The sequence below is a fragment of the Candoia aspera genome, chromosome 3 (genome assembly GCF_035149785.1).
Source record: "Candoia aspera isolate rCanAsp1 chromosome 3, rCanAsp1.hap2, whole genome shotgun sequence".
In the NCBI taxonomy this organism is placed as follows: Eukaryota; Metazoa; Chordata; class Lepidosauria; order Squamata; family Boidae; genus Candoia; species Candoia aspera.
The window spans coordinates 156,184,920-156,211,368 of NC_086155.1; the positions used below are offsets into that span (position 1 = coordinate 156,184,920).

Below are 26,449 nucleotides of genomic sequence, written 5' to 3' on the forward strand. Positions count from 1 at the left end.
CTTGAGTTATTTATAAGAATAAGAAGGCAGGATAAAAAAAATCTAATAAATAAAAATAAAATCGTACCTTAGATAAGTTGATAAGAGCATACAGTATAATTATTCAGGGATGTGATTATTTAGCTTCCTAGTAGTAGGGAATTGGCTTTCCTTTTCCCAAAAATCAGTGTTAGGCGAACGTTATATACCAGGTGTTTACATTTCTCTAGACAAGCTTATACTTAAATTTGCAGTCCAGCGTTATAACATGAAAATGTTACACGAAATTAACATACAAATTCCATAAAGGTTATGACTGTGTTTATTATCACACGACTTTAACGATATTTGAATAGAAAAATAATGTAATTCCGAATCGGCCTCTTGTTTGTTACGTCACCCATCTACCCAGAGAGCAGGAGACACAACCAATTCAAGGTCCCGTCACCATGAGAACCATGGAGCGGAAGTTCTGGAAAGGGACCTAATCCTACAGTCGCGTTATTATGGCGTCACTAAGTTCTTTCCGTAAACAAACGTCGATTTACTCCCCCCCGGAAAGCGCATGAGCCGCCTGCGAGGAAGAGAGCTACCGTATTTGGAAACACTAAAGCCAGTTTAATCCGTGTGGTGAATCTTCCCAGCTATCATTTATCGTTCCTTTCTCAGCTTGAAGAAGAAACACTTAAACTAGTGAATTCAGGACAGGCGGGGTAGTGGACGCCACGCCTGCGGGGGCTTTTTGTCCGTTGCCTGGGCATCTTATTGGACCGCTTGGAAACCCCGCGGCCGGGCCCCAGCTGATTCTGCGGGCTCCTCTTTGCTGGGCGTGTCGCTTTCTGGAGGGGGCGCGGGCAGCCCTTGAACCTGCTCCCGCATGTTTGGCCTCTACTCGGTGTGGGAGGCCGTGGAAGGGAAACGGATGGCGCTGCCCTCAGTTCATAGATGCCTCCAAGTGAGTGGCGAAGAGTAACTTACTGGGGCAGCTTGAAGCAGCCGGGTCTCCCTCCAGCTGCGCCACCCGTTCTCCAATTCTCCAATCCAAAGCCCTGTTGGTTGGGGATGGCGGGAGCTGTAGGGCAGGGTTTCCCAAACTTGGCCACTCTAAGACATGCGGAGTTCAACTCCCAGAATTCCCCAGCCAGCATGCTTGTAGGGCATCACTCGGGGCGGGCTGCGCTGGAGACCTGCTTCGGGGAGAGGGGGGGCTGGCTTTGGCTACTGGGGGCTTCCCGGTGTCTCAGAAATTCCCATGCAGTTACCTTGCAGTTCTGTGAGCCGGTCTTTACAGCCCACGTAAGGCGCGCTCAGTTTTAGCGCTAAACCTACGGCATTGCTGTTCAAAGAGCCAAGTCCTTTCCCCTCCGAGGCAATTAAAAGATTTTTTTCCTCTTGAAGGACACTGTATTTTTAATTTTTCTGATGATAAATCGTGCTGGGAACGTCCTGTTGAATCTGGAGTATATACTTCACCAAAGCAGTATAGCTTTCTTTTTTCCGTATCAGGAGAGCTTGTGTCTTTGAATAGCTGCGTGATCAGTAGGAAGGTAGCTTTGGTCTCCTCCTCCAGCAGCCTTCCAAAAAAAATGGTGAATGTTAATAGCTGTTTAAAAAGCATCTCTCTTTCTCTCTCTCTTTTTAAAGACATTTTTGGGAGGCAAATCATGGTATAACCATTTTTGCATTTCAGGGCTAGGCAGTATAGGGCCTGTAGACATCAGTGTGGCCCCAAACATACCTCTTTGTTACTCACAGGCTACCAATCCCATCTGATTTATTTTAAATATCCAAAAAATACATGGAAAGCCAGCATACTGCAGAGCAAAGCATCAACAGCAACATCATATTTGCAAGGATGCCTTTGAGTCACACCAAAGTCCAATTGGGATGAGAAAAGGGGAGTGCATCTTGGGTGCTTAATTCATCTAGATAATGGGTGTTTCGTATTTGGCCATGCCCACTGTGGTAGATACCTTGTAAATAGGCAAAACTCCTTGGTGGTTATTGTGTGAGAAATCCTGCCACATGCTCTCAGTTCAAAAAGGTTGCGCCCCCTTGGTATAGTAACCCCTCCCCCGAACCTGACAGAATTCTGATTCTTAGTAAAATTACTTATGATGCAAATCAGTCTAGAAAATGTTGTAAAATGACATTCGTCTTGAAGTTCCCTGCAGTAGTAAAATAGAGATTTTGAGGGACCTAGATCTCCCATAATTCATGCATGCCCAAATTAAATGGCTGCACAGCTGATCCCATAAAAGTTTCTCTCTGAAGGATAGTGCAAGTCCTGGACACATGTATTATTTAGGATACAGGAATATTTCTAAATGAGAAACCAATACAAAAAGAGGCACGATGTGTATAAGATGCAGGCGGATGTGTGTAGTAGAAGGTTAGATAGGCTGGAAGGGGATGCATGCTTTTTTCACCCCTAGTCTGAGAAAAGCTAATTAAACGTAATAGCATTCAAGCTCCAGGGAGCTCAGAATGCTCATATAAACTAGGGCTCACAGAAGTTTACATTTTATCATATGAGAAAAGAATAGAGAATGAAAGTGGAATAAATTTAAAATTAACAAAGATTAGGTAAATAAGTGAATTTCAAGAGCTGTCATAGTGCATGGCTATTTTAGCTTGAAAATTAAAGGAGGTTTTAAACAATGATGAAGTAATGTGATCAAAAGAGAAGTACAATTAACGAAGTGGGTGGCAGATGATGTGCTGATTGAAAAGTGGGAATAAAGTGAGAAACAAAACGGATTTTTCTGTGATATGTGGCAGATATATGCAGATGACTTGCAACATGCTTCTCACTTTAGTAATCAGATTAATATATATATTAATAGTTGTCAGAATTAGTAATAAAGGATACCTGTTGGGGGGAAAACATTCAATTGTAGGCTACAGTGTTTTAAATAATATTCACTTTTTTAAAAATAGGGACATTTGGTTTTTTTGAGTTTTGAAAGGTATGCGTAGGTCAATTCTTTAACATATTTCATCGAAACAAGGGCAGCCTTAAAAATGAACATGGGATATTTCATACTATGAAAGTTGCTACATTGCATTAGATAACTAACCGGCATTTGTTTCTAAATGTAGGAAAAATTATCTCACTTTTCCAGCTCAATCAAGAAAATCAGCTGCTCCTTAAAAAGCTGAGGCATGTACGCCTAAAAAACAAACAGTTGGAGTATAATGTAACACAGTTGCAGGAGAAACTACAGGAGCAAAAGAGGTGCTTGCCTGCCTGCATCACAAAGAAAGAGTAAGACTGGCTATATTCTATTTGTGTATGTGCTTCTTAAGAATCTGAGATTTCAATTAGTGGTCTAATGTGTGTAAAGATTTAGCTTCTCATCTGTTAGTTTCATGATTAAAGCAATATTGGATTCAAATTTACATCGAATCATTGATGAATGAGTTTAAATTGAAGGCCAATCCACACATTTTTATATTTTCTTTCCTCAAGTTTATTGCTTTTTAAGAATTTACATAGCAATATAATGATTAAAGTTAATTAAATATTTATTAAGATAAGTATCTTAATTAAGATAAATATTATCTGTATAATTCTCCAACACAATATTTTAATATAACTTATTAACTTTTGATAGATCAGTTAATCATTAATCATTAATATTTATACAGGTTGTAGCCCCAAAAGTTTTGGCCTGTTTTAATCAGGACATAGTATAGTATTTGCAAGACTGGTTTAATACATTCTTTATTTTAATGAAAGGATCTATATGGATTCTTGGTCTACTTTAGGGTAATGCATATAGGCAAATGAAAGTAGGTTCTCTGGCTGACTTGGTGGGAAATCCTTTATTTATTACTCAAATTTAGCCACCGCCCATCTCCCCCAGAAGAGGGACTCTGGGCAGTTTATTTATATCCTATAAATAGATCTTACTGGATTTAATAAAGTTTACTCCCAGAAAGATGAACTTGGGTTTGCAGAGTTAAATGGGCATCTTAAGTATGAGATTTGAAGTTACTGTATTGTTTGTGGTTAGTTTGAATAATTGTCAGAGGCTTCTTAACCAATGTATAAAATATTTAAATTCAAGAATATAGAGAGTTTTAAACTAGCCTTCCCAAATGGGTGTCTGCCAGATGTCTTGCTTTACAACTCCCATCACCTTAATGCAGAATAGGCATAGGGATAGGATGCCTAGGCATGATGAAATTGTAGTCTCACACAACTGGAGTTTATTAACTTAGAGGCTCTACTCTACCTTGCAATTTATGATCACATGGTAACTGTCCATGTCTTCTTTCTCTGAATATGTGTTTTTTCCTATGGATGGTATTTACACTATCTTCTTTGGGATTAAAAAATACAATTTTTGTATTCTTTCTCAACTTCGTTGGATTTTTTAGGAGGGTTAGACAAAATATCATTTGTTGTTGTTTATTCGTTTAGTCGCTTCCGACTCTTTGTGACTTCATGGACCAGCCCACGCCAGAGCTTCCTGTCGGTTGTCAACACCCCCAGCTCCCCCAGGGACGAGTCCGTCACCTCTAGAATATCATCCATCCATCTTGCCCTTGGTCGGCCCCTCTTCCTTTTGCCTTCCACTCTCCCTAGCATCAGCATCTTCTCCAGGGTGTCCTGTCTTCTCATTATGTGGCCAAAGTATTTCAGTTTTGCCTTTAATATCATTCCCTCAAGTGAGCAGTCTGGCTTTATTTCCTGGAGGATGGACTGGTTGGATCTTCTTGCAGTCCAAGGCACTCTCAGAATTTTCCTCCAACACCACAGTTCAAAAGCATCGATCTTCCTTCTCTCAGCCTTCCTTATGGTCCAGCTCTCGCAGCCATATTGTCATGTTCACATTCTAATGTCTGGTTAACATTGTAACGTTTCACATGTCATTCTCTGTTCCGTATCCCTTCACCCGGGGTTTTTCCATTCTGTTGCCCTCCCTTGTTTTGAGGGCTTGGAATGCATGTTTGGGTTTGCGCTTCTGTTCAAGGTTACTTTCCCAGGCGCATCTAACGGCATTCAGCACCTGGGAGGGGGAGCGTCCTGACGGGCGACCGGGCGGGACCTGCCCACAAGCAAGGCTTTTAAGTTTGTATTTGGCGCGCTTTTGCTCATTCTCAGCTTTCTCTGTATTTGCATACTATTCCTTTAATAAATCAGTTATCTTCAAGCCCGAGCTTGTGAGACTGAGTATTTGGGTTTAGGCAATCATTACATAAAGCTGAGAATCATTTTTTCCATTTTCCGCTGGCCCCATCCAATCCTTGGATAAGAGGGAACGCTAGCGATGACAGAACCTCAACTTCGCGTAAGTGAGGGAGGCGAAGAAGAGCGGGAGGTGGTCAAAAGCCGGCCAGCGCTAACCTCGAGAGCGCAAAGAGCAGCACGTCGGGAGTTGCGAGATACCCAATTGGACGAGCTGTTGACATCCATACAGGAGAGTCTCAGGAGTGAACAGAGATCTGTTATGGAAAGAACCACGGGGAGGGGGTCTCCCCAATTGGCCTGGGAGCACGAAGTCCCTCTGTCACCGAAGGTGGTGATAACCAACCAACCCCCGGAGGAGCCGGTCACTCCGGCCCGTATGAGGGCATTGGAAGATAAAATGGATTTAATAGTAACGATCCTCAAGGATCTACCCAGAGAGGATCAGCCCAGAGAGGCAGAGCCCACCCCGGAGGATTGGGAGGAAGAGCCGTCACAGTACCCCAGGCACAGCACCCTGTCGACCCGGGGGAGAAGTAAGACTCGATCAGCCCATCAAAGGGGAGAGCGAGAGGCAAGACCTCCTAGGGATCGACCACTTGTGGGGGCTCGGCGTACGCTGTCATTCGCGGCACCGCCACAGCCAGCTGAGCCGGCAAGAACCTTCCCACCATTTGGAGTGAAGTTTGATGGGGATCCCGCAACGCTCTCCTTCTTTATTACGAATGCCAAGCATTATATGGAAGATTGGGGTCGGAACTTTCGGTCTGAACACGGCAAGGTCAATTTCATTGCCAACAAGCTGAGAGGAAGGGCAGCGGATTGGTATGTGCAACTATGCCAAGCTGAGGCAACTGAGTTAGAGGACTTCGATGAATTTTTGTGGGCACTTAAAGAGCATTTCGAAGACCCCCTAGCTCAAGAAACGGCTAAAAATGACCTGCGGAAACTTTACCAAGGGTCCCTCTCAGTTGCCAAATATGCGTTGGAGTTTAAAGCCTTGGCAGGAAAAGTGGAAGACTGGTCTGAGCCAACAATCATCGAATTGTTCAAGCAGGGGCTTGAACCCGAAATCCTTCGATGGGCTCTGGGCAGAGATGATCCCAAAACGCTATATGGGTGGATTCAGTTGGCGGGAAGCGCAGAAAATGCCCTACGAACCTATGCCCATACCAAAGAGCTTAGACAAACACGTCTCGCTAGAGGAGCGCGCGCATCGGGACTTGCCAGCCGCCCCAAACCGAAAACCTGGGAAGAAGAGAGGGAGCAACGGTTCTCCAAGGGTCAGTGCCTCCGATGTGGAAAAGAAGGGCATCGAGCCACGTCGTGCCCGAGACGCCGTCCAGAGGAACGACAGACGAAACCCGCGATAAAGACGCCTGCTCCTGCTCCACCGCGAAAACTGAAGGCAGCCCTCGCGGAACTGGACCCCCCCGACCTACCCTTCGGAGAAGAGGAGGAAGAGTTGCAATTCGAGCAGCCGGCGGGAAAAGCCTACCACCTGCCCTGAAGGGCGCCCTAGGGCAGGTGGAAGAAACCGGGCGTAACCATGATTCGGTGAGTGGAAACTTTCCCACACTGACTGTTAAACTTAAGCTGGGCTCACAAACCAAAACGGTGGAAGTGTGGGCCATGCTAGACTCGGGTTGCTCCCGTTCTCTAATGCACCCTGATGTCGTAGCGGCTCTAGAACTGCCCACGTTCCCTTTGCCAAGACCCATGATTTTCACCCAGTTGGATGGAACTATGGCGGGAGGGAAAGCAGTTAATCTTTCCACGGGACTGGTCGCCTTGCAGATGGGCTCCCATCAGGAAAAGCTGCCATTTGTGGTAGCTCCAGTGGGGGGCCCTCTGGTAATTTTGGGGATGCCTTGGTTTGTGCAACAAAACCCTTTCATCAACTGGCTGCATAGAACTGTGACGTTTGCGGATGGATTTTACAAAGTACCCGAAAAGGACCTATTGGAGGACATGGAGGGTGGAGGGGTAGCGTATACCACTGTACAAACGCTTCAACCTCTTGAGGGGCTACCCAATCAGTACCAAGATTTTGCTGAAGTATTTGGGGAAAAGGAAGCAGATCGCTTGCCACCCCACCGAAAAACGGACTGTGCCATTGAGTTTTTACCAAATGTAAAATTGCCTCACCCAAAAATATACCCCATGTCTCCCAAAGAGCTTACCACGCTAAGGGAGTTCATTGACAAAAATCTGGCTAGGGGTTTCATTGAGCCTGCTAATTCCCCGGTAGGAGCTCCTGTCCTATTCAGGCCAAAAAAGGATGGGTCATTAAGGCTTTGTACCGATTTCCGCGGGCTCAATGCGGTCTCAATATTAAATAAATATCCTTTGCCCCTGATCAAAGATATGTTATCACATCTGGCCAGAGGTAAAATTTTCTCAAAACTGGATTTGAGAGAAGCTTACTTTCGCATTCGCATAAGAGAGGGGGATGAGTGGAAAACAGCGTTCAACTGTCCTCTTGGGGCTTTCCAATATAAAGTTTTACCATTCGGTTTATCTGGGGCACCCGGGGTTTTTATGCAGTTAATCAATGAGGTCTTGCATGACCACCTATTTAAGGGGGTACTAGTATATTTGGATGATGTATTGATTTATACTGAAACCATGTCAGAACATATCCACTTGGTGCGTCAGGTACTGGCTAAATTGGAAAAAGCAGAGTTGTACGCAAAACTGTCAAAATGTGCGTTTCATCAATCGCAAATTGATTACCTAGGCTACCGAATTTCAGCTCAGGGCATTGAAATGGACCCTGCAAAAGTAGAAGCTATTGTAGCATGGGAGCCTCCCCGTACCAGGAGACAATTACAAAGTTTCCTTGGATTCTCTAATTTCTATCGGGCATTCGCCCAAAATTTTGCAGAAATCGCCCTCCCCCTTACTGAACTGTTAAAAACCAAAGGACAGGGGGATACGCGACGTTCGAAGAACCCAGGCGCGCTCCTTAAATGGACTCCAGCCTGTCAGCAAGCGTTCCAAACGCTCAAACAACTTTTTACCACCGAACCAATTTTACAGCATCCAAACCCCTCTCAACCCTTCGTTGTACAAGTCGATGCTTCGGATTTTTCCATAGGCGCAATTTTGTTACAATCTGACCAATCTGGCGCTTTAAAACCCTGTGCCTACCTCTCTCGCAAATTCACTGAAACAGAGAGACGTTGGCACGTTTGGGAAAAGGAGGCTTTTGCTGTGAAAACGGCTTTAGAGACGTGGCGACACCTATTGGAAGGTACTTCCAACCCTTTTGAAGTCTGGACTGACCATAAAAACCTAGAAGCTCTAAGCACCAGCCGAAAACTCAGTCCCAAACAGCTGCGCTGGGCTGAGTTCTTCAGCCGCTTTGACTTCACTCTTAAATTTATACCAGGCAAGAAAAACTTTTTGGCTGATGCACTCTCGCGCAGACCCCAAGATGATGGCCCAGGGCCAACGGTCCAAGGCACCGTCTGGACCGACAAACAATTAAGTCTGGCAGCAGTGACTCGCAGCCAGACTCGAGCACAATCGACTCCGCCTCCAGCCGCTCCGCCTTCCAGCAGCTCACCTCCCTTGTCAATTCCCTCCGATTTGCAACAACAGTTGCTCTCCCACCTTAAAACGGATACTTGGTTGCAAGCCAACCGACACATGTTAACTTTCACCGATGATCTTGCCTGGCGCAACGATCGTCTCTATGTACCCGCAGCTATGCGGAAAACCATACTCCAACGCTGCCACGATGACAAGCTAGCTGGGCATTTCGGCTACGTGAAAACTTTGCACCTCGTTCGCCGGCAATTCTGGTGGCCAACTTTACTCAAAGACTTAAAAGAATATGTCACTGCGTGCCCTGTATGTGCGGCGATAAAGCGCAAACCGGGCAAACCCCAGGGTCTCCTTCAACCCGTAGCCACTCCGTCGGTCCCTTGGCAGGATATCTCCATGGATTTTATCGTTGATCTACCCCCTAGTCAACGCAAAACTGTCATTTGGGTCGTCAAAGACTTTTTCTCCAAACAAGCCCACTTTATCCCCTGCGCTTCTATCCCTACCGCGCAACAGCTGGCACGCCTCTTCCTCATCCACGTGTACCGTCTCCACGGTATCCCCGCCCGTTTGGTGAGTGACAGGGGCACACAATTTACGTCACAATTTTGGCGCGCATTTTTGAAACTTCTGGGTACGAAACAATCACTTTCTACTGCTTGGCATCCAGAAACGGACGGATCTACAGAGGCTGTTAATTCTACCTTAGAGCAATACCTCAGAGCTTTTGTTAACTACCAGCAAGACAACTGGGTCGATCTACTCCCGTTTGCTGAGGTCGCTTACAACAATTCCATTCATCAAACCACTGGTCAAGTTCCCTTTAAAACAGTTTTTGGACGCGAATTTGTTCCCATTCCTGAACTTCCTCATCCTCAACCGCTCCCAGCCACCCTCGCTGGCTGGGCGGACTCTCTCAAGGACTCATGGTCTAATATTCTACTTGCCCTCCAACATGCCCAAGCTGCCTATAAACGCCATGCTGATGCAAAGCGTTCCCCAGAACCATCCTTTGCAGTCGGGGATAAAGTCTACTTATCAACTAAGTTTATCAAGTCCCCACAACCCTCTAAGAAACTTGGTCCTAAATTTGTCGGTCCTTTTTCAATTGTTGCTCAGCTCAACCCTGTTACGTTTAAACTCGATTTACCTCACAACCTTAAACGTTTACATCCTGTTTTCCATTGCAGCTTACTCAAACCCTGCCTGTCATCGGACCGTTGGCATCCACAACCCACTCCTCCACCTCCCCTCATGATCGACAACCAGCAACACTTCGAGGTGGCATCTATTCTCGATTCCAGACGCCAGCGCTCTACTCTACAATACCTCGTCCGCTGGAAACATTTCCCTCATCCTGAATGGGTTGCTGCTCCAGACGTGCATTCTCCTCGTCTCGTAGCCCAATTTCACTCTGCCTATCCTGACAAACCGGCTCCCTAATTTCTTTTGGGGGGGCAATATGTCATGTTCACATTCTAATGTCTGGTTAACATTGTAACGTTTCACATGTCATTCTCTGTTCCGTATCCCTTCACCCGGGGTTTTTCCATTCTGTTGCCCTCCCTTGTTTTGAGGGCTTGGAATGCATGTTTGGGTTTGCGCTTCTGTTCAAGGTTACTTTCCCAGGCGCATCTAACGGCATTCAGCACCTGGGAGGGGGAGCGTCCTGACGGGCGACCGGGCGGGACCTGCCCACAAGCAAGGCTTTTAAGTTTGTATTTGGCGCGCTTTTGCTCATTCTCAGCTTTCTCTGTATTTGCATACTATTCCTTTAATAAATCAGTTATCTTCAAGCCCGAGCTTGTGAGACTGAGTATTTGGGTTTAGGCAATCATTACATAAAGCTGAGAATCATTTTTTCCATTTTCCGCTGGCCCCATCCAATCCTTGGATAAGAGGGAACGCTAGCGATGACAGAACCTCAACTTCGCGTAAGTGAGGGAGGCGAAGAAGAGCGGGAGGTGGTCAAAAGCCGGCCAGCGCTAACCTCGAGAGCGCAAAGAGCAGCACGTCGGGAGTTGCGAGATACCCAATTGGACGAGCTGTTGACATCCATACAGGAGAGTCTCAGGAGTGAACAGAGATCTGTTATGGAAAGAACCACGGGGAGGGGGTCTCCCCAATTGGCCTGGGAGCACGAAGTCCCTCTGTCACCGAAGGTGGTGATAACCAACCAACCCCCGGAGGAGCCGGTCACTCCGGCCCGTATGAGGGCATTGGAAGATAAAATGGATTTAATAGTAACGATCCTCAAGGATCTACCCAGAGAGGATCAGCCCAGAGAGGCAGAGCCCACCCCGGAGGATTGGGAGGAAGAGCCGTCACAGTACCCCAGGCACAGCACCCTGTCGACCCGGGGGAGAAGTAAGACTCGATCAGCCCATCAAAGGGGAGAGCGAGAGGCAAGACCTCCTAGGGATCGACCACTTGTGGGGGCTCGGCGTACGCTGTCATTCGCGGCACCGCCACAGCCAGCTGAGCCGGCAAGAACCTTCCCACCATTTGGAGTGAAGTTTGATGGGGATCCCGCAACGCTCTCCTTCTTTATTACGAATGCCAAGCATTATATGGAAGATTGGGGTCGGAACTTTCGGTCTGAACACGGCAAGGTCAATTTCATTGCCAACAAGCTGAGAGGAAGGGCAGCGGATTGGTATGTGCAACTATGCCAAGCTGAGGCAACTGAGTTAGAGGACTTCGATGAATTTTTGTGGGCACTTAAAGAGCATTTCGAAGACCCCCTAGCTCAAGAAACGGCTAAAAATGACCTGCGGAAACTTTACCAAGGGTCCCTCTCAGTTGCCAAATATGCGTTGGAGTTTAAAGCCTTGGCAGGAAAAGTGGAAGACTGGTCTGAGCCAACAATCATCGAATTGTTCAAGCAGGGGCTTGAACCCGAAATCCTTCGATGGGCTCTGGGCAGAGATGATCCCAAAACGCTATATGGGTGGATTCAGTTGGCGGGAAGCGCAGAAAATGCCCTACGAACCTATGCCCATACCAAAGAGCTTAGACAAACACGTCTCGCTAGAGGAGCGCGCGCATCGGGACTTGCCAGCCGCCCCAAACCGAAAACCTGGGAAGAAGAGAGGGAGCAACGGTTCTCCAAGGGTCAGTGCCTCCGATGTGGAAAAGAAGGGCATCGAGCCACGTCGTGCCCGAGACGCCGTCCAGAGGAACGACAGACGAAACCCGCGATAAAGACGCCTGCTCCTGCTCCACCGCGAAAACTGAAGGCAGCCCTCGCGGAACTGGACCCCCCCGACCTACCCTTCGGAGAAGAGGAGGAAGAGTTGCAATTCGAGCAGCCGGCGGGAAAAGCCTACCACCTGCCCTGAAGGGCGCCCTAGGGCAGGTGGAAGAAACCGGGCGTAACCATGATTCGGTGAGTGGAAACTTTCCCACACTGACTGTTAAACTTAAGCTGGGCTCACAAACCAAAACGGTGGAAGTGTGGGCCATGCTAGACTCGGGTTGCTCCCGTTCTCTAATGCACCCTGATGTCGTAGCGGCTCTAGAACTGCCCATGTTCCCTTTGCCAAGACCCATGATTTTCACCCAGTTGGATGGAACTATGGCGGGAGGGAAAGCAGTTAATCTTTCCACGGGACTGGTCGCCTTGCAGATGGGCTCCCATCAGGAAAAGCTGCCATTTGTGGTAGCTCCAGTGGGGGGCCCTCTGGTAATTTTGGGGATGCCTTGGTTTGTGCAACAAAACCCTTTCATCAACTGGCTGCATAGAACTGTGACGTTTGCGGATGGATTTTACAAAGTACCCGAAAAGGACCTATTGGAGGACATGGAGGGTGGAGGGGTAGCGTATACCACTGTACAAACGCTTCAACCTCTTGAGGGGCTACCCAATCAGTACCAAGATTTTGCTGAAGTATTTGGGGAAAAGGAAGCAGATCGCTTGCCACCCCACCGAAAAACGGACTGTGCCATTGAGTTTTTACCAAATGTAAAATTGCCTCACCCAAAAATATACCCCATGTCTCCCAAAGAGCTTACCACGCTAAGGGAGTTCATTGACAAAAATCTGGCTAGGGGTTTCATTGAGCCTGCTAATTCCCCGGTAGGAGCTCCTGTCCTATTCAGGCCAAAAAAGGATGGGTCATTAAGGCTTTGTACCGATTTCCGCGGGCTCAATGCGGTCTCAATATTAAATAAATATCCTTTGCCCCTGATCAAAGATATGTTATCACATCTGGCCAGAGGTAAAATTTTCTCAAAACTGGATTTGAGAGAAGCTTACTTTCGCATTCGCATAAGAGAGGGGGATGAGTGGAAAACAGCGTTCAACTGTCCTCTTGGGGCTTTCCAATATAAAGTTTTACCATTCGGTTTATCTGGGGCACCCGGGGTTTTTATGCAGTTAATCAATGAGGTCTTGCATGACCACCTATTTAAGGGGGTACTAGTATATTTGGATGATGTATTGATTTATACTGAAACCATGTCAGAACATATCCACTTGGTGCGTCAGGTACTGGCTAAATTGGAAAAAGCAGAGTTGTACGCAAAACTGTCAAAATGTGCGTTTCATCAATCGCAAATTGATTACCTAGGCTACCGAATTTCAGCTCAGGGCATTGAAATGGACCCTGCAAAAGTAGAAGCTATTGTAGCATGGGAGCCTCCCCGTACCAGGAGACAATTACAAAGTTTCCTTGGATTCTCTAATTTCTATCGGGCATTCGCCCAAAATTTTGCAGAAATCGCCCTCCCCCTTACTGAACTGTTAAAAACCAAAGGACAGGGGGATACGCGACGTTCGAAGAACCCAGGCGCGCTCCTTAAATGGACTCCAGCCTGTCAGCAAGCGTTCCAAACGCTCAAACAACTTTTTACCACCGAACCAATTTTACAGCATCCAAACCCCTCTCAACCCTTCGTTGTACAAGTCGATGCTTCGGATTTTTCCATAGGCGCAATTTTGTTACAATCTGACCAATCTGGCGCTTTAAAACCCTGTGCCTACCTCTCTCGCAAATTCACTGAAACAGAGAGACGTTGGCACGTTTGGGAAAAGGAGGCTTTTGCTGTGAAAACGGCTTTAGAGACGTGGCGACACCTATTGGAAGGTACTTCCAACCCTTTTGAAGTCTGGACTGACCATAAAAACCTAGAAGCTCTAAGCACCAGCCGAAAACTCAGTCCCAAACAGCTGCGCTGGGCTGAGTTCTTCAGCCGCTTTGACTTCACTCTTAAATTTATACCAGGCAAGAAAAACTTTTTGGCTGATGCACTCTCGCGCAGACCCCAAGATGATGGCCCAGGGCCAACGGTCCAAGGCACCGTCTGGACCGACAAACAATTAAGTCTGGCAGCAGTGACTCGCAGCCAGACTCGAGCACAATCGACTCCGCCTCCAGCCGCTCCGCCTTCCAGCAGCTCACCTCCCTTGTCAATTCCCTCCGATTTGCAACAACAGTTGCTCTCCCACCTTAAAACGGATACTTGGTTGCAAGCCAACCGACACATGTTAACTTTCACCGATGATCTTGCCTGGCGCAACGATCGTCTCTATGTACCCGCAGCTATGCGGAAAACCATACTCCAACGCTGCCACGATGACAAGCTAGCTGGGCATTTCGGCTACGTGAAAACTTTGCACCTCGTTCGCCGGCAATTCTGGTGGCCAACTTTACTCAAAGACTTAAAAGAATATGTCACTGCGTGCCCTGTATGTGCGGCGATAAAGCGCAAACCGGGCAAACCCCAGGGTCTCCTTCAACCCGTAGCCACTCCGTCGGTCCCTTGGCAGGATATCTCCATGGATTTTATCGTTGATCTACCCCCTAGTCAACGCAAAACTGTCATTTGGGTCGTCAAAGACTTTTTCTCCAAACAAGCCCACTTTATCCCCTGCGCTTCTATCCCTACCGCGCAACAGCTGGCACGCCTCTTCCTCATCCACGTGTACCGTCTCCACGGTATCCCCGCCCGTTTGGTGAGTGACAGGGGCACACAATTTACGTCACAATTTTGGCGCGCATTTTTGAAACTTCTGGGTACGAAACAATCACTTTCTACTGCTTGGCATCCAGAAACGGACGGATCTACAGAGGCTGTTAATTCTACCTTAGAGCAATACCTCAGAGCTTTTGTTAACTACCAGCAAGACAACTGGGTCGATCTACTCCCGTTTGCTGAGGTCGCTTACAACAATTCCATTCATCAAACCACTGGTCAAGTTCCCTTTAAAACAGTTTTTGGACGCGAATTTGTTCCCATTCCTGAACTTCCTCATCCTCAACCGCTCCCAGCCACCCTCGCTGGCTGGGCGGACTCTCTCAAGGACTCATGGTCTAATATTCTACTTGCCCTCCAACATGCCCAAGCTGCCTATAAACGCCATGCTGATGCAAAGCGTTCCCCAGAACCATCCTTTGCAGTCGGGGATAAAGTCTACTTATCAACTAAGTTTATCAAGTCCCCACAACCCTCTAAGAAACTTGGTCCTAAATTTGTCGGTCCTTTTTCAATTGTTGCTCAGCTCAACCCTGTTACGTTTAAACTCGATTTACCTCACAACCTTAAACGTTTACATCCTGTTTTCCATTGCAGCTTACTCAAACCCTGCCTGTCATCGGACCGTTGGCATCCACAACCCACTCCTCCACCTCCCCTCATGATCGACAACCAGCAACACTTCGAGGTGGCATCTATTCTCGATTCCAGACGCCAGCGCTCTACTCTACAATACCTCGTCCGCTGGAAACATTTCCCTCATCCTGAATGGGTTGCTGCTCCAGACGTGCATTCTCCTCGTCTCGTAGCCCAATTTCACTCTGCCTATCCTGACAAACCGGCTCCCTAATTTCTTTTGGGGGGGCAATATGTCATGTTCACATTCTAATGTCTGGTTAACATTGTAACGTTTCACATGTCATTCTCTGTTCCGTATCCCTTCACCCGGGGTTTTTCCATTCTGTTGCCCTCCCTTGTTTTGAGGGCTTGGAATGCATGTTTGGGTTTGCGCTTCTGTTCAAGGTTACTTTCCCAGGCGCATCTAACGGCATTCAGCACCTGGGAGGGGGAGCGTCCTGACGGGCGACCGGGCGGGACCTGCCCACAAGCAAGGCTTTTAAGTTTGTATTTGGCGCGCTTTTGCTCATTCTCAGCTTTCTCTGTATTTGCATACTATTCCTTTAATAAATCAGTTATCTTCAAGCCCGAGCTTGTGAGACTGAGTATTTGGGTTTAGGCAATCATTACACATATGTTACTACAGGGAACACCATTGCTTTAACTATGCGGGCCTTTGTTGTCAGTGTGATGTCTCTGCTCTTAACTATTTTATCGAGATTTGTCATTGCTCTTCTTCCAAGGATTAAGCGTCTTCTGATTTCCTGACTGCAGTCAGCATCTGCAGTAATCTTTGCACCTAGGAATACAAAGTCTTTCACTGCTTCTACATTTTCTCCCTCTATTTGCCAGTTATCAATCAAGCTGGTTGCCATAATCTTGGTTTTTTTGAGGTTTAGCTGCAAACCAGCTTTTGCACTTTCTTCTTTCACCTTCATCATAAGGCTCCTCAGTTCCTCTTCACTTTCAGCCATCAAAGTGGTATCATCTGCATATCTGAGATTGTTAATGTTTCTTCCAGAGATTTTAACTCCAGCCTTGGATTCCTCAAGGCCAGCTTGTCGCATGATGTGTTCTGCATACAAGTTGAATAGGTAGGGTGAGAGTATACAGCCCTGCCGTACTCCTTTCCCAATCTTAAACCAGTCTGTTGTTCCGTGGTCTGTTCTTACTGTTGCTACTTGGTCGTTATACAGATTCTTCAGGAGGCATACAAGATGACTTGGTATCCCCATACCACTAAGAACTTGCCACAATTTGTTCTGGTCCACACAGTCAAAGGCTTTAGAATAGTCAATAAAACAGAAATAGATGTTTTTCTGAAACTCCCTGGCTTTTTCCATTATCCAGCGGATATTGGCAATTTGGTCTCTAGTTCCTCTGCCTTTTCTAAACCCAGCTTGTACATCTGGCAATTCTCGCTCCATGAACTGCTGAAGTCTACCTTGCAGGATCTTGAGCATTACCTTACTGGCATGTGAAATGAGTGCCACTGTTCGATAGTTTGAACATTCTTTAGTGTTTCCCTTTTTTGGTATGGGGATATAAGTTGATTTTTTCCAGTCTGATGGCCATTCTTGTGTTTTCCAAATTTGCTGGCATATAGCATGCATTACCTTGACAGCATCATCTTGCAAGATTTTGAACAGTTCAGCTGGGATGCCGTCGTCTCCTGCTGCCTTGTTATTAGCAATGCTTCTTAAGGCCCACTCAACCTCACTCTTCAGGATGTCTGGCTCTAGCTCACCGACCACACCGTCAAAGCTATCCCCGATATTGTTATCCTTCCTATACAGGTTTTCTGTATATTCTTGCCACCTTTTCTTGATCTCTTCTTCTTCTGTTAGGTCCTTGCCATCTTTGTTTTTGATCATACCCATTTTTGCCTGGAATTTACCTCCAATGTTTCTAATTTTCTGGAAGAGGTCTCTTGTCCTTCCTATTCTATTGTCTTCTTCCACTTCCGCGCATTGCTTGTTTAAAAATAATTCCTTATCTCTTCTGGCTAACCTCTGGAATTTTGCATTTAATTGGGCATATCTCCCCCTATCACTGTTGCCTTTTGCTTTCCTTCTTTCTTGGGCTACTTCTAGTGTCTCAGCAGACAGCCATTTTGCCTTCTTGGTTTTCTCTTTCTTTGGGATGTATTTTGTTGCCGCCTCCTGAACAATGCTGCCAACTTCTGTCCAGAGTTCTTCCGGGACCCTATCTACTAAGTCCAGTCCCTTAAATCGATTCTTCACCTCCACTGCATATTCCTTAGGAATATTAGTGAGCTCATATCTAGCTGATCTGTGGGTCTTCCCTAATCTCTTTAGTCTGATCCTAAATTGTGCAAGAAGAAGTTCGTGATCTGAACTACAGTCAGCTCCAGGCCTTGTTTTTACCGACTGTACAGATGTCCGCCACCTTTGGCTGCAAAGGATGTAGTCAATCCGATTTCGGTGTTGTCCATCTGGTGAAGTCCATGTATAAAGCCGTCTCTTAGGTTGTTGGAAGAGAGTGTTTGTTATGCAGAGTGAATTGTCTTGGCAAAATTCTATCAGCCTGTGTCCTGCTTCGTTTTGTTCTCCCAGGCCATACTTACCTGTAATTCGAGGTGTCATTTGACTGCCCACCTTAGCATTCCAGTCTCCTGTGATGAAAATAACATCTCTTTTAGGTGTGTTGTCCAGTAGGTGCTGCAGATCCTCATAGAACTGCTCTACTTCAGCTTCTTCAGCATTTGTGGTTGGGGCGTATATTTGGATCACTGTGATGTTAGATGGCTTGCCCTGAATTCGAATTGAGATCATTCTGTCGTTTTTTGGGTTGTATCCAAGCACTGCTTTAGCCACTTTACTATTAATTATGAAGGCTACTCCATTTCCTCTGTGGTCCTCTTGTCCGCAGTAGTAGATCTGATGGTCATTTGATGTGAAGTGGCCCATTCCAGTCCATTTCAGTTCACTGACGCCCAGAATGTCTATCTTTAATCTTGACATCTCACCAATAACCACATCCAATTTGCCCTGGCTCATAGATCTTACATTCCAGGCTCCGATGGTGTGTTGATCCTTAGAACATCGGATTCACCGTTCACCACCAGCACCGTCGGCCGCTAGCCGTCCTTTCGGCTTTGAGCTAGCTGCGTCATCACGTCTGGGGCTAGTTGAGCTCATCCTCTGTTCCTCCCCAGTAGCATTTTGACCATCTTCCGACCTGGGGGTCTCATCTTCCGATGGTATACCGACATATCTCTGGTTGTACTGATCCATTTAGTTTTCACGGCAAGAATACTGAGGTGGGTTGCCATTACCTTCCCCAGGGATCACATTTAGTCTGACCTCTCTGTCATGACCTTCCCGTCTTGGGTGGCCCTTCACGGTTTAGCTCATGGCATCATTGAGGTGCTCAAGCTCCAGCACCACGACAAGGTAACGATCCTTTGCTGAAGAAAATATCATTAACTTAGTAATATTTAATCTGAAGAAAGAGCTTTTAATTAATTGGCTGTTTAATTTAGTGTGCAAGTTCAAACAGAAGTTCAGTTATACCATAGAGGTGACGGGGTTCATCACAAGGAACATGAAGTAGTAAAGGAACATGCCAGGTGAGTTTTATAACATTAGTCAAACAAATACCTTGGCAAATAATTTGGGGTCTTGGCCAACAACACAACACTGTCTGCAAACAGAAGTACCTGTTCCCGACCAGTAAGCCTTTAATGACACACAACCATTATCCATAAATGTATGGATCCATCTTTGTATTACTTTCTGCTCAGTGTTGAACCGTTTGCTAAGGTCCACTATTCTTTTTTTTTACCTGTAAAAAAATGTTCTGCTAGTTCCCCCTTCTACTACAGATGACAGAAAGAAAGTTACATCTGAGGGGTATTTTTCTTTTAACCAGACATGACAGATAGAAAGCTTCTAAAGGGGAGTCAACCACACAGTTAAAAAAATAATGTTTTACTGGTAGACTGGTAAAATGCTCACTTTTAAAGAAACCCCCCTTGATATTTCATTGCTCCATTGCTGGACCGGTGGACCGCAGCAGATGCATGATTTTTTATTTTTCCTGATGGGACACCAGTAGGCCAATGAAATGCTCATTGTATCCCCACTCCATGCAGTGAGCATGAGAGGAAAAGAAAATAATGGACATGTAGCCATCCACTGAAGGAAAAGGTGCTGAAGGATATAGCACGAGATGTCAAGCACGAGAGAGTCCACAATGGGGGATCCTACACAGGCCCTCTGCTAATTGGAAACAGCCAAGGTGTGGTCACTTGTCCAGTAGAAATTACTGATATTGGAGGAGGATGATACCAAGTCTTCAAAGACCCACTCATATATAGGAAAGTGATTGGGCTTTCAGTTATTGCATGGGTGGGAGAGGCACTGAAGCAGGAACATCTACCAGTTGGAGGCTGTGATGAGCAGAGTCTGGGCAGAACACCAGGCCATCACTGTGACTAAAACAGAGTAAGGGGCTGAAATCTGGGAATTTCCTGCTGGTTTACACTGCACAGAAGATAAGCAGCTTAAAGTTGTAGTATGGAAAAGCTCTCAATCATCCACCACATTACACTTCATATTCACATACAGTATTGTAATTCTAAAATAAAAACAAAATCCCGTTCTTTACAAAACTATATGGAATCCACTGAGCTTGTTTTTCCAAAACTTGGCCATTTTCAGGTGTGTGGACTTCAGATCCTGGAATTCCACAACCAGCATGGCTACTGATGAGAATTCTTGGACCTGAAGTCCACATACCTGGAAATGGCCAAGGTTGGGAAACACTGCACTAAGCACTGCTGTTAGATAACTTCCATTCTTTTCAGTTTGAACACGTTTTTGTATAGGTATTCATATTTGGAAGACTAATGATTCTTTTACATTTACTTTTCCAGAGTACTTCAGATGTATAATGAACTGAAGAAAAGGTATAATAAAGAAGTCAAAACAAACCAAAGACAAAATGAAACAGTTGCAATGCTATCTGTAAGCTTTAATCATTTGACCATTTTGACATAAACTAAAAAAAATGAAATGTGTTTGGGATCTACTAGAATATAAGTAGTACTGTATTTCTTTAATGTTTCATAAGCACATTGCAAGATACATTTGCTGGTCTGTCATTCAGTTGCTGTTTTATTATAATAAGAAATTGTTAAATCTCTCTCTCTCCATCACTGCTATTAAAGTTAAATGACAGTGTCATAGGGTGTTTATGTACAGACAATCCATGTTTATGGCATTCAAGGAATTATTTCTCAATTCTTTCATATACTGCCAGAAGAGGGATAAACTTTTCTTTTTTAAAGTTAACACAATAGATTGGATTGAACAGATGTAGGATAATTTAATTTGGCCTTTTGTTTTTATGATGTGTGTCTTATTGTTAAGTGTTGTCATCTGCTTCAAGCTGCTAGGAAGTAAGGAAGTCAGGCAGTTAAGATAGAGAAACCAGGTTTTGCAAGCAGATCTTTTGAATATATTTGAAAGGCCTTTCCCCCTTGAACCTAACTGCAGGACAAATATGCTTTTCACATCTTTTTTCTGCCTTATTGTCATGCCTTAATCTCATACCCAGCCCTTGAGTGAGGCAGCCTTAAGTCATCCTTAGCTATATTGTACTGTAAAGTAGTATTTTCTCATTTATTCTAATACTGTTCAAGGACAGCTTCAGGGAGTCTGGTATGCTTTGTTGCTAATTGTGGAAAAAAGTCATGTGATGGCAATCACTTGAAACAGAAGTAATAGGCAGGATAGATTCCTACAATGGGGATGGCAGTTTCATGAAGGTGTAGTTTCCTGGTGACTAAAGGATGGGTAGATAGTATGTCAACTCAGTAGTGAGGAAAGGCCCTAGGTCTTCCACCAGTAGAAGCTGATTTAGAGATCTTTTGAAGTCAGGCAGTGGGTCTTACACTACTGGAAGACCTGAAAGATCACGTGAGGACAGATAGTCATGAAGAAAATCCCTCTTTGTGGTAGCTAAGAGTCAACACCAACTTGATGGCACATAATCAAAAGTGGATCTTAAGCTAATCATAACCAAACCTAACTGACTTCAGTAGATAGGCTTAAAAATTGATTTGTCAGTCTATCTGCCTATTGATCTGCATCAACTCCCTATACTTTGGCATATAAGGCTGTTTCTTCATTTGTTAGATTGGTGTTATATGTGTTCCTGCCATATAGATGGTTGATGTAACCTATGATAGCATTTGCCATTTATTCTAAATTTGTACGAGATGGCCACAGTTATATTATTCATAAAGTGTAGTATTTGTTGAGGCGTTCCTTGCATAATTTCAAATCGCTTCCATGAAATAACTTTTTGATAGATGAATATTTTATAATACATGGCATTTTGCAAAAATATGTTAGTGGCGTTTACCATGCTGTCTTTAGACGGGACAATGACGCTTTCAATCATATTTTTATTGCTAATCTCTGATACAGATTTTTAAAAAGTAATTCTGAATTGGTGCCCCAATTGCCCTTTCCAAGTATGTTTAAGAAAGTGTTAATTTTCTTGTTCTTTAAAATTGTTCAACTATTTATCACAGGTTAAAATTAATGATCTGGAACACCAACTTCAATTAGCAGATCAAAAGATAAAAGCCTTGGAATATAAAAAAAGGGACAAATCTGTTTCAATTCAGAGAAAAATGTCATCTGACAAATGTTTGTGCAAAAAGAAGGGAAGCTGTTCCTGCAAATATTTAGGTAAAATTCTTTGTTGTCATACATTTGCTTCATTGGCTCTTGATCTCATGTGTTATGGTTTGACATATCCTCATCTGTGACTGAATGGAGATTAGAAGTTTCTAAATGTTTGCAACACAGTGTAGTTTTCTCTCTTATCTGAATATGGAAACTTTGGTTTATGAAAAATATTGTTTATTTATAAATATGATCTTCAAAATAGGATGAATCGGTCATTTGATTATAATGGGCACAATCCTAGAGTCCTAGAAACAGACTCCTGCTTTGATTTTGCCCCACCCCATTCTGATGCTTTCTCAGGTCAGATTATTGGGGCTGAGTGAGCAGAAATTGATTCCACGAACTCTTCCCAATTCTCTTCTGTGCTGCTAAGCTGGGGGAAATTTATACCAGCTCACAGTGAGAAGGAAGAAACAACCAAAAGATGACACAACATTCTAATTTTGCTGTGCCAGGCTGTAGAGAGATTTTTAAGTATGGTTTCCTCAAAAGAAAATTTCCTTTATTCAAATGAAAAATAGGAAATGGAAAATTTCCAGTCTTGTCCATGAGCTGATAAAGGTACTATGTGATCCTGAGGTTCATACCTAATTATTTTCATTTCAAACCCAGACTTGTTATGTCTAATTCAAACTACCATGTTCTGAAATGGCTGCTAAAGAGGGCCAGGACTCTTAAAAGGTTTAAAAAGCAGGAGAACAAAAAATATTAAATTAAGGAATACTTTATTAATAATACCTTTAATTAAATTGTTTCACTATTAAATTTTAGTATATAGGCACACTTCAAGTGATCAATTTCACACACATTTCACCCATACATTTACACACACACTGTACAGAGGGAGAGATAATGTATTCTCTTAGAAAGGAAGTGGCAAGGCAGCAGAATCCAGAGGACCTAAGGGGTTGCACCTGATTCCTTGGTGGTCCATGTGTAGCCCCTTAGCCAAAAGTAATACATTTGTGTCTTAATTGAAATTGTAGTCTCAATACTGGATCTCTCTTGCATTTGAAGTGCACATAATTAACCTCCCACTCCAAAAAGACTTAGCAATTAAAAGCACTTTGTATTAAGACACAAACATGGCTTAATGAAGCAGTACCATAATTATGTTTTGCATATTCTCCTTTATTTAGAAAATCACACTTACAGTGATTGAAAGCTTGCTGTTGTTAAGGAGAGTTGATGATGTGTACTGTTTAGTTTCAGACCAGGACCAGGAAACAGAGACCTTCACTTGCCATAAAGCTCACTGGCTTTGTTTCTGGCCCCCAATCTAACCTATCTTATAGAATCCAAGTGAGGGTAAAATAGAGGAGAGGATATGTTATTCTACCTCCTTGTAGGAAGTGCTGTCATTATGTGGCAATAATGAATAGTTTTTTAAATTATAGTCTGCTCCATATCCTCTGTGCTAATTTGAGTAGATTGTAAGTGCTATCGCTTAGTGACATCATTTTCTTCTTTCAAACTGATCCTTCGGCTTGTGCAAATAATTTTTTTTACCATATTTTTTCTGTACTACTTCTCTGGCCCTTGCATAATATAAACTGGTTTTAGCTGCTATAGGTAGTTCCTTGCCCTGTGCACCAAAGACTTTTTCTGAGCTTGGACCAGAAGTCCATAGAACAGAGAGGGGGACTGTCCCAGGGTCACCCAGCTGGCTTTGGGCCTAAAGCAGGACTAGAACTTACAGTCTCCTGGTTTCTAGCCTGGTGGCTTAACCACTACTAGACACCATAACACAGTGTTTCTCAACCTTAGCAACTTTAAGATGTGTGGACTTCAACTCCTAGAATTCCCCAGCTAGCACGGGAAACATTTTCTTCTTTCCCCAAGACTGAATTCTTACATCCAAACTGCTTTGTGACAGTGTTTGCAGATCTCAGGCTTCCAGAGCCTTGAGAAGTTCTCTTTTCTCAGCTGCATTTCCTTTGACTGTCACATTATACTTAATTCTCTGTGAGATACTTTGACTCTTCAGCAAATAGAATCAGAACGTAAGAAGACAAGCTGAAATTGAAATACAGTATTCTCAGGACTTAAAACTGACATTTTTTAATGTGAAAACCCGATTTTACCAAAGTGAAAACAATTCTAAAGTACAGTTAAAAAAGAATAGGAACATAATTTTTATCTTTTAGTGACTTTAAAGAGATTATTTACTGTACTATAGACCAGCTGCTTTTTGAGACACAGCGACTGAAGATGGAAAATGAAACGCTGTCCAGAGAAAGAAGAATGTTAAAAAATGAGCTTGCTGCATTAGATAAGGTAGTTACTTTTTTTTATGTTAAGGTAATGTAGAGAAAGCTCCCAATTGCAAGTGGAAAAAGTTTGCTGTGGGAGATAAAGTTTTATGTATTGTTACATTGTGGTAGCATGCCAGAAGCTTTGGCTCTGCTGATCAGTGGATACAGATGGATTAAGTTATGCTCCCCCTTCCAAGCAGGGGCTTATTTCAGAATGTATAATGCTGTCTGCCTGTCTGTGTGTGTATCTTTGGGTTGGAGATACAGTCTTCAGTTGAATTTATTGTTCTGCGGATTTAAGACAATTCTTTGAAAACTTGTAGGTACAGGTTGTGATACAGGATGAAATCAAGCTGTAGATTATAATATGAGGATGGGTAATAAAGAAGTCCCATATATATTAATCCCCCCATGTACAATCAATTACTATTTTCAAATAATTTCTCTTCCTTGTTATTTTGAGATTGTAATATATCTGTTGAGAGCTAATATATAGTATTTGATTTGGACAATATCTTTATCTGTAGAAAGGAAATTTGTTTTATCTCAATTATCTTTATTTTTTGGATTAAATTTGGAACCTTAGAAATATGGGCTGTTGAATTCATTATTTTAACTGATTTTATTCAGCATATGTACAATTTATAAAAATAACAAAACATTGAATTCTATAATTAAGGATTTGGTGCTATGACAGGAATCTTCTTGATTCATTATTACAGATGTAGGATTTGATAACATTTTTTTCCCTGATGTTTATTAGCAAAATATGTATCAGAATTGACAAAATAACCCTGGGTCTGTTAGAACCTAAGATGGAAACTAATGGAAATCAGTTATAATTTATTCTTCTTCTATTTGCAAATCTTGTGATTATTTTTAAGCATGGGGGGAGGAGTTTGTTTTTTGTAGCAAGGAACAAAGTTTGAGATACAGTATCTAATTGGGAAGTACAATTTAAGTAAAATGTTTTGTGATATAACTTTTCAGGATTTTTTTGATGAAATAGAAGATTTAAAATATGCTCTACAAGAAGCCATAAAGCTGAATACTCACTATGAAAAATGTTTGAAACAGTTAAGTTCCACTTATGGAGTCACTTTTACATCACCGTTGACAGCTGGAAATCATCGTGCAACTTTATGGAAGTAACATGCTCAATCAAGATTCTTATTAAAGTATACTGAGTGTACTCAGAAAAATCAACTCTCAACAGAGTAACTTCTTAATTTGTGCAATAAAATCATGACTTTGACCTATTTTTAATTTTGCATAATTTGTATACAGTGTTTATTCTTCCTTTATTTTAAATTATTTCAAGGTAATTTCATTACTTCTTACATTGTATGGAACCTGTTCTGAAAGTGAGTGTGTGTTATGTCCAGAGAGTCAGTGTTAAAACAATAACTTTGGGCTATATTCTCAGCCCATCTTCCCTTACAGAGTTATTGTGAGAAAAAAATTAGGGAAAACAGCTATATAACATGTCTTAAACTATTAAAGTGGCTTACCTCCTGCTGGGAAAAGATGAGCATGATGATTTATCTGTAGGCCACCATGATATATTTGCTAAATATTTTGCCTATAAAATTGCTCATATTTGTTCAGGTTTGGACTCCACGGGGGCAGATCTCAGTGAGGTGACTGGGGCAACATCTGATAATGTTATCCAGGATTTGTTTGAGCTTGTGGACTCCAAGGAGATGGATAAACTTCTCCAAAGCATGAGCTCTGCCATCTGTGGGCTGGGTCCATGCCCTACCTACCCTCCCCAGGCAGCTGGTGTATGTGTCTGGTTAGAATTCAGAGGTAGTAAATACCTCTTTTGGAGAGAGGAGGATACCAGCCACCTTGAAGGTGGTGGTGCACCTACCTATGAGGAGGACATCTTTCATTTGAACTACATTACACAATTTCTACCAGTATACCCTTTTTAGCAGAGACTAGAGAATGTCCAGTAGTTTTTAACAGGATTTTTAATAGTTCTTCCATTTCATTTGCAAACTATTCTAGATGAAGTGTATCATGTTATATTAAAATTCATATTAAAATCATATTAAAATGACAGTTTGGTTGCAACTGCTGGAGGTCCTCTATGGACTGCACCTAAAAATTGAAGAGTGCGTGACCTTTAATAAACAAGATTT

General features: G+C 43.6%; 1 protein-coding gene across 3 annotated transcripts; it reads left to right on the plus strand.

The window, feature by feature from the left end:
• Positions 1–581: 581 nt before the first annotated feature.
• Positions 582–25,561, plus strand: LOC134494130 (centrosomal protein of 290 kDa-like). 3 transcript variants are annotated; one of them, XM_063299095.1, is made up of 7 exons: positions 582–934; positions 3,082–3,247; positions 18,828–18,914; positions 20,223–20,313; positions 21,888–22,047; positions 24,227–24,324; positions 25,293–25,561. In XM_063299095.1, exons 1-7 carry the CDS (start codon positions 925–927, stop codon positions 25,452–25,454), a joined length of 774 nt encoding a protein of 257 aa, XP_063155165.1. In that variant the 5' UTR covers positions 582–924; the 3' UTR covers positions 25,455–25,561. The 3 variants fall into 3 exon arrangements, with proteins under 3 accessions (XP_063155165.1, XP_063155164.1, XP_063155167.1); XM_063299094.1 differs by having other exon boundaries at positions 3,105–3,247; XM_063299097.1 differs by lacking the exon at positions 18,828–18,914 and having other exon boundaries at positions 3,105–3,247.
• Positions 25,562–26,449: the final 888 nt, after the last annotated feature.

Bases quoted from the DNA above. Each gene is read 5' to 3' on its own strand.
- LOC134494130 (XM_063299094.1), top strand. From the start codon at position 857: ATGTTTGGCCTCTACTCGGTGTGGGAGGCCGTGGAAGGGAAACGGATG. The intron at 20,314-21,887 runs GTAAGCTTTAAT...TATTTATCACAG, and splicing joins AAACAGTTGCAATGCTATCT to GTTAAAATTAATGATCTGGA. The intron at 22,048-24,226 runs GTAAAATTCTTT...ACTGTACTATAG, and splicing joins CTGTTCCTGCAAATATTTAG to ACCAGCTGCTTTTTGAGACA.